The sequence below is a fragment of the Onychostruthus taczanowskii genome, unplaced genomic scaffold, assembly GCF_017590055.1.
Source record: "Onychostruthus taczanowskii isolate IOZ18803 unplaced genomic scaffold, ASM1759005v1 scaffold31, whole genome shotgun sequence".
NCBI lineage: Eukaryota > Metazoa > Chordata > Aves > Passeriformes > Passeridae > Onychostruthus > Onychostruthus taczanowskii.
The window spans coordinates 1,948,306-1,957,035 of NW_024500461.1; the positions used below are offsets into that span (position 1 = coordinate 1,948,306).

The 8,730-nt window shown below is 37.4% G+C and overlaps 1 protein-coding gene across 2 annotated transcripts in view; it reads left to right on the forward strand.

The window, feature by feature from the left end:
• The window catches only part of METTL25 (methyltransferase like 25), a 46,110-nt gene extending 41,241 nt beyond the window's left edge, over positions 1–4,869 (forward strand). The window contains exons 10-12 of one of the 2 annotated variants that reach the window (XM_041409829.1): positions 2,283–2,357; positions 2,981–3,052; positions 4,598–4,869. In XM_041409829.1, coding sequence (XP_041265763.1) covers positions 2,283–2,357; positions 2,981–3,052; positions 4,598–4,687 — 237 coding nt within the window. In that variant the 3' untranslated portion in view covers positions 4,688–4,869. The remainder of the gene's footprint in view (positions 1–2,282; positions 2,358–2,980; positions 3,053–4,597) is intronic. The other variant, XM_041409830.1, reaches the window with a different exon arrangement.
• Positions 4,870–8,730: the final 3,861 nt, after the last annotated feature.

Here is an 8,730-nt window from a genome sequence, read left to right on the forward strand (position 1 = left end):
CTGAAAATAGTATTTGTCAGATCTTCTAAAAGCTTCCTCTGATGGAGACTGATAACCTTGCCAGTCCTTAATTAATTAAACTCTAAGAGAAAATGTTTCTTCAAGTTTTTGGCTGACTGTTTTGGTTTTTGGGGGTTTTTTTGCTGCAATTCAAGCCCATTAGTTCTTGCCCTATCCATTACAGACACAGTGAACAAACCATTCCCTATCACTTCTTGGTGATAGCCTTGTAAAAACTGTCATTATCCCCACTCTCAATTTTGTCTCATTTAGCCTGATCAATTCGAGTTCTCTGAGTCTTTCTTCATAGGTCATGTTTTCTAGATCTCTGATCTATTTTCCCTCTCAGGGCTTTTTCAGACAGTTCATTTCTTTCTTTGAAATCTGATGCCCAAAAATGGATGCAGTATTCCAGCTAGAGCTTTTCCACTGCCAGAGTTGAAGGATTACTTCCTGCACTTTGCAGGCTGCTCTCCCATACATGTCACAGAATGGTGATTGGTTTCTGAGGTTTTTTTGCAGCAGCACAACTGTGACTCTCACTCAGCTTATGATCTGTTCTGTCTTCCAGAGTGTCATTTGGTGCTCCCCATCCTGAACAGCTGATTATTTCTGCCTGAGCATAGTCCCTTCTGCTTTTCTACACAGCATTTCAGACTTCTCTAAGCAATGCTCCAGTTTCTGAAAGTTATTTTAAGTTCTGGCAATGACTTTCTGTTGCACATTTGCAGGCTTAGCTAATGTGGTTTCTGTTCTATTGTCTGAATTGTTAATGAAAATCCTGCATTCCATAATGGACCTCCAGTTAGCAGGTTGTTCCAGTCACTCAAAGACCCATTAGGAACCACTCTCTGGTTTTGGTTGTTCAGACAGTTTCCACTGACTTTTTAGTACTTTAATCTGAACCTCGTTTCCTAAATTTGCTTATAAAATTTTTATGAGAAATGTTATCAAAAATATTTTCGAAATCAAATTATATGAGAACCAGTTGTTTTTCTCTGTCATTAATCCTTTTACCCTCCTTACAAGTGAAGTAGACTGACTTGTGATTTATCCTTGATGAATTTGTGTTGATTATTACCCATTTGCTCATCTTTCAGTGGTTTTAAATTCTTTATTTGTTCAATTTTTTCAGTGCATTGGATCTGAACTGTCTGTTCGGTAATAAAAGACATATATCTGCTATTTGTCTGACATACTATCTTTGAGAACTTCTCAGTGACAATGAGTAAAAGTTCTTCAGTCCCTTTTTGGTTGTCCCAGGATAAAGTTTGTAATACTCACCTGATTTGAAAACTTACATATTTTTTAAATGTTTCCTGGTTTGTTTCCCTATTTTAGACAAAGATTTTACTTCTTTGCAGCTGTATTAGCCACATGCTCTCAGATGATTCTTCTAATAAAATGTGCAAAAATTCAGTAAGCACTTCAGCTTTCCTAGTCTTGAGTCATGGAATCATTTAGGCTGAAAAAGACTTTTAAGAGCAGCAATTCCAACTGTTAACTCAGCACTGCAAGTCCTCCACTAAGCCATGTCCCTCAGTGCCACATCTACATGTCTGTCAGAGCTGTTACTTTTCTGCTAAGTTTGGACTCCCTTGTTCCATAGCCATGACAGAACAGCCATACTGCAAAACTCCCAGTACTGCAGAAGTGCATCAGGCTCTTCCAGCTCTGCTCTTCCCAGCAGCATCCATCAGCAATAATGCTGCAATCCTACTTCCCACTTCTTTGGCCAGCTCAAGTGTGTTGTTCAGTGTCCAGGACTGTGGTCAGCAGAGCAGACACATCATGATCTTCAAGAGCCAGGAGATGTGGTGGTCTGGCTGCCCTGTAGAGGACATGCTTTGTGAAGAGCAGTCATGGCCACAGCTGCCGCATCTGCTCTGCTGCACTGGCCAGCAAGGGCTGAGAAGGCATGGTCAAGTTCCTGGACTGTCTGTGTATGAAATTCAACCCCAAATTGCAGCATTTACAGTCATAGAGGCAGTGCTGGCCACTCTCCACTTCACTGTGTATTTCTCATTTAAGAATGACTGGAGTTTTCTGAATAATGGATATATCTCAGTATTTCGTGTCAGTAGGAAATGCTGTGTGAAGAACAGTTACTGTAAATAAGAACTGAGAAAGTGCTATTGGAAAATTATTATAAATATTAGCAAAGTGCTAATTTCAAAAACGAAACACAGATTTCATTTTGTAGTGTGTCAATATTTAATTCCAAAGTTCCCTTGAAAAAGTAACTACAGTAACTCTGATATCTCTTTTTCAATCCCTTGCAGCTCCCAGACAGCTGTATAATGGATTACTATGAAAAGTACAAGCACAGAATGAATGAGCTTGAAGCATTTAATATGGTAAAAGTTATGGGATTAATACTATTACCTTGCATATATATGTGCTAGTCTAGAACAAAGCCCTATTAAGTTTTATGTGGAGGTGGACTGTCTTACACTGTGGTATGCAATCTCAAAAAACAAAGCAGTCCCCCCTTCCATACTTTGGAGCGTATCCTATTCCAGAACTATATTAGGTGTAAGTAAAGAAATAAAGTGAACACATGGTAGATTCTTTTTCAAGAGGGACTATTGCACTGGAAAATGGAATGTCAGTCTCCTTTTAAATCTAGACTGGTCTCCATGCAGTTATTTCATAAAAAACTCTTTTTATTGAAATTCATTATTTCCCTCTTTAAAATTGTTCTGCTACATTTAATATTATTTTCTTGTTGGACAGTGTCTGAAAAACAACTAAATAACATAGTTCCCTGACTTTATGGCATTCCATGTATTTTTGATCTTTAATATAATTTGTTTTGAAGATGTCCATCCCACAGGGAAAACTAGCAAGGTGATACTTATACAACAGAACCCCTAAAAAATAATTGACCTTCCTGGAATTGTTGTGAGGAAATGTAGCCATTTGGAAGTGTATTGCCTGTCTTTCCCAAAAGGATTATAGCATCTAATCTTTCTTTCAGTTGAAGGTTGTTCTGGCTCCTTGCATAGAGGTTTTGATACTCCTGGATCGTCTTTGCTACCTCAAGGAGCAGGTATTTTTGCATTCTCTTTTATGATACCTAAAGGCTACATCACTGAAATGAGGCTATTTCAGTCAATTTATTACTGTGCAGACACAAAGTCTCTGTTGCAGAATTATTATTCTCATCATATTTGCAAAAGTATAAGCATTCATTCCATTTAGTATAAACATATGCCCAGCAGATGTTTTTATTTTCAACAAAGCAGCAACAGTAAAGTTTATGGTCTTTTAATTGTATGGTAATTACTAGTCAATAGATAGTAAAATAAATTAATCAAAGATGCATCAAATCTCGTTTTTTGCACCATAATGAGTTATTTAATAATCTAAAATTTTTGGAAATTCTAAAGAAATATTGTGCTGTTAAGACTTGAACTTTCAATTAATGTGCTTTGGAACATACAATTCAAAAAATTTTGAATTAGATCCAAAATGTTTATGACATTCTTTTACTGTTTCTTAATTAAGATCAATAATGAGAGAGGGTGCACTTTTTCTAACTGTATGGGTCAGCTGAGGTACATTTGACTAACATGCAGCCTGGATATATTTTACAAGTATAGATCTGGGATGTAATAAGCAAATGCTACTAAATTTACTCAATGATGACTTCCATTATTACACTATTTCTTCTAACACTGATTTGAAGCTTGGCCTGGTTAACTTGAAAGCACTGGTAATGCTTTTTCTGCACCAGTAAACATTTTTCACACAACTAATAATTACCTAGGAGGAAATGGTAGCATCTTCCAGCTTCTGTTCTGGCCCACGGTCAATATAAAATTTTAAAATAAAGTTTAAACTCATTCATATGAATAGCAGTGGTTTTCCCCTATAAACCTTTCTTTTTAACAGCTCCATTTTATCATAAGTGAAAACTCACTTTATTCTATGTCATGGTGCACTTGGAACAATTGAATTGTAGTAAATGCATGCCTTTGTTGTAACTGGTATTTTTACAATGAGGCAATTTGAAATAGTTAAATAATGATGTATTTTCCCAAATGGCAACTAGTTAAAAATTGCATAGAAATCTGTATAATTTCCAAGATGGGAAATCAGACTTGCTGCATGTAGCACTAATTCACCTTTTCTAAATGTAATATATGCATGGATTTAATCTGTACTGATTGATTCACAAAATGTATTTAGGAAGAAAAATAAAAGTTATAAAAGCCAAATGCAGCATGATGACCTGATCCAGCCAGCCTGATTCATTTGAAAAGTCATTTAATTAGCTTCAGTAGTAGAATGTGCAACATAAAATGAGTATGACATGATCCTTAATTTCTTTGCTCCAGTTCAACCAAAAAGCAAAGCTTTATTGACGAAGGAGGTGGGAAGCTATCACTTGATAGCACCAAAAATAATTAAATGTCCTTTTTTCACAACAAACTTTCCCCCCATTTCCTTATTAGATAAGTGGTTTTCCTGCTTTTCATTAACATAATTCTATTTATTTTCAATTTTGTATTTCAAAATGTGGATTTATTACAATATTTTAGCTTATAAGTCAAACAAATGTTTATGCACTACAATCATATGTCATTTTCAGGAAAACATTGCCTGGTCTGGTCTTGTGAAGTTATTTGATCCTGTGAAGTCCCCGAGATGCTATGCAGTTATTGCTCTGAAGAACCAGTAATGTTCTTAAGTGGTAGCAAATTGAAAAGAGGTTGGAAATTCTGAACTGATAATGCTGTTTCCTCCCTTTTACTCTGTTATTTTTAATAGATTCCTCAAGTACAATGTTTGCTTTTCAGATGCAAAAGAAAAAAGTGCAATGCCTCTTTGAATCTTCAGAAATAAATATCTCCTTTATAAATATGATTGCTTCCTTATGTCAGTTATTAATGTTGAACATCTGACTTAGTTATAAATGTGATTGTTATTTAAAATAACATTTATATTTGTACTTGTTAAGGTATTATGCTTCTGTTTCCTTTCTCTTGATACTTCTAATCTCAAGATAACCTCAATTTTTACCTGTGGCTGGTATCAGCAGTCTCAGACTAGGCTCACTTTTTTTCTTTTCTGGATTAAGATGGTGCAGAGTATAAACAGAAAAATAACCTGCACTGTAAACAAGAGGCTTGTAGGCACCCAGTTTGTGGTAACTGGGAGTGGGGCTGGGCCCAGCCTCATCCCCGTTTGGTACAGCTGTGAGCAGCAGGTGAGCAGCACTGACAGCAATGAGCCATGGAGTGCCCGGGGCACTGACCAACCACAAAGAGAACAGAGGACACACAGGGGCAGTGCATCAACACGGGGGGTATAAAAGGCTGGGCTGAAGAGCAAGAAGAGCAGCTGCCTGCAGTGATTTGGTGTTCCTCTGTATGGGCAGATGCCTGCAGCCTTCTGATGGGGTGTGGTGTTACTCTGTATGGGTGAGTGCTTAAAGCTTTCTGAAATTGCATGAGGATACTCTGTGTGTCATGGCCATCCCTACTGTGGCATATGCTGTACCATATGCTGTGGCAGAGGCTCGTAGGCTAAATAGGATATTTGCACTGCTTCTTCTTCAGGTTATCAGGACCTGAGATTATAGAGCAGCCTAGAAGAGCCCTAGTAGTGACTACCTGCAAAGGACATTTTTATATCAACCCCTTCTTCATTCAGGCATTTTTCTGGCATGCACTTGCTTGCCTGTCACTCTGAAAGAAAAATATGTGTGCTCTAATCCAGTGAGAGATTTCCCAGTGCTTAAGAATCAGCTGCCCTGCTGGGGTTTAGTCTGTAATCTTGGGGTTGTATTGGAAAGCTATTATCTGGCCCAAATCTGTTGGGCATAAATTGTTTGATACCCAAATGAATTAAAACTTCCTAGGCAGTTTCTTGTTAGCTGTGCTGCATTCATGAGTGGGAAATTTATTTGTTGATGCATTTATCTCAATGGGTTGCCTAATTAAACTTGCAGATTTTCCATCAATTAAAAAAGAGAAAAGTATATTTTCGAAGTCCTAGTGCTTTTATTAGGATTTTCCAGTGTATGTAAAAGGTAATTAACTACTAGTGCACAGAAAAAAGGACAACAAATAAATAATAAAATACAGCACTAAAGAAGAAAAGGGGAGAAAAACGAAAAGAGGAGGATACACATGGAAGGTAAGAATAACAAAAAAAAATTTTTATATTAATTGTATTATGACAGTAATTAGACTGAGATGTGAGTAGGAATGGCTTTTATTGTGTTGCACTTTACAAAATATAATGAGAGCCTGTGGACATGACAACTTAAGAAAAGAGAAATAAGGTATTTTTCTAACAAGTCACATCTTTCTTGATGCATTCATTCACTTGGAAGAAATATTTTGTTTTTATGTCTGTCTAAAATCACTGCTATTTTTTTTAGAACTCCAGTCCTTATTAAGTCCATGGTTTCAGTATGAGGGTCTGATATTTGCTTGGTCTGACTGTGTTCAATCCTTAGAGCTGCTGAACATCTTCGGTGCCCAAGGAAACTTAAAAGAAGCTGCAGGTCTGGAGCAGTAGAGTGAAGAGAAAAATGAGGGCTTCCATGTATGCTGCCTTTTGTTATACAGAGAGCACTGAGGAAACTAACAAGCTGCTGAATTTTTTTTCCCAGGAGAGGAATCAAATGAAAGAAAATTGTTTCCTAACCTCTAAGCATCTGGAAGAAAAAAAACAATAATATTTGGTCTAAAAAGGCACTGTAAAGTACATGATGTTAAAAAGAAAAAAGGTGAACAAAAATCCTAGAAAAATAGGTTTTATTATATTATGTTCTGCTAAGACATGATGACTAATTGTTACTGAAGTGTTAGAGTTGTCATCCCTATCTTACGTGCTGTTTTTCCCCATCACCTTGGGGAAGAAATTGCCTTTTTTTTCTGTTATGAGTCTCTTCCTCTGCTTTCTCAGACCAAATTCTAAAAATTGGGTATATATAATGTTTAAACAAAGTAAGCACAGTTTCCCACGGAGAACAAGGGCTTAAAAGTACCTTTTTATGGTCCAAAAATATTCATTTGAGCAAGCCCTGTCTGCTTTAATCTGAACACAGTCAAAATTGCAAAGGGTGTAGAGACTAGTGTTAATTTTATGTGATATGTGTGTAATGCTAGGTAAATTCCAAGTTAAATTTTCATTACTATCTTAAGAGAACATTTGCAACAGTTCAGAAAAACAAGCACATCTCTAGGATTAGCACAAGTGCTTGTCTACTGTTTTAAAAGGGTCTGAATAAATTTGCATTCCCTCCCCCAGCAGCTTCTTAGGCTCTTTCAGTACTTTTCATGCACTTTGTAGTTATGCAGGCAAAAACAGGCTTCTGTGCTTCTTAGAATAATAACTATCAAGAGGTTTATATGATGAGTTTGGATTCAAGTGAAGTCAGTTGCTGTCTTCTCTCAAAGCTGTTTCAAAGCTTTGGGTGCCTGAATACCTATGAGTTATTGTTTACACAGTGGAAAAATCCCTGACAGTAATCAAGATGAATAAAACCACTTTTCTTCATGGTTATTGCCAGAAGTTCTCCCATAAAGTAAACTGTATCCTAAATATGATTTAGTCTTTTGATAGGAAAGAATCTCCATTTTCTTTCAGTGTGACAGACCATTATCTATCTTGCTGTGCTCCCTAAGGAACAGAGGAGATACCTGCTTTCCATCAGGTGTTTGCCTGATTCTGTTTGCAGCACAGTTATGCATTCTTTAACAAATTCAGAGTGTTTTATTTATTTTTCTTAGGGTTGAAACCTGTTCCTAGATGGAGGAACAAGAGTATATGCAGGGTATGTGTGCAATCTTAATATTCAAGAGATCAGTATAGCCCCAAAATCTCCAAGCCTGCTTTTGTGACAAGCTGTAATTCTGCAGGTGGAGTGGAGTTCCTCAGGGACTGGTGCTGTTTAACATCCTTGTTGGAGACATGGACAGTGGGATCGAGTGCCTCTCAGCAAGTTTGCAGGTGACACCAAGCTGTGTGGTGTGGTCAGTGTGCTGGAGGGAAGGGATGCCATCCAGAGGGACCTGGACAGGCTTGAGAGATGGACCCACAAGAACTTCAGCAAGGCCAAGTGGAAGGTCCTGTGCCTGGTTTGGGGCAATCCCAAGCACAAACACAGAGAATGGGTTGAGATGAGCCCTGGGGAGAAGGACAAGGGGGAATGGTCTCAAGCTGAAGGAGGGTAGGTTTAGATTAGATGTTAGGAAAAAATGGTGAGGCACTGGAACAGGTTGCCAGAGAGATTATGGACTCCTCATCCCAGGGAGTGTTCAAGCTCAAGTTGGATAGGACTCTTAAGACCTGGTCTAGCAGAGGGTGTCCCTGCCCATGGCAGGGGGGTTGGAAGTAGATGATCTTCATGGTCCCTTTTAACTCACATCATTCAGTGATTCTATGATTTTAGGTCTGATTCCTCACACATAACGTTACACCACAAAAAAAATTGTGCTATTTTAGTTTCAAGGACTTTTTTTTCTGACTAAGTATTAGGTATATTTTATGGTAAATTATTCATTACTATTAAAGTGCTTAATGTCTGCTCAGATTTAACATGGTTTTGCTATCTTTTGATGGACTTAAAATCTTGAGACTATGTCTTGTGATGGCATAAAATCTGCACAGGGGAAGCATGCTAAATATATTTGGCTTTGTGGCAGCAATATGTCTTTTAAATGTCTGGAGTACTTATTGGCTTATATTTCCTTCTTTCCTAAAAACTAT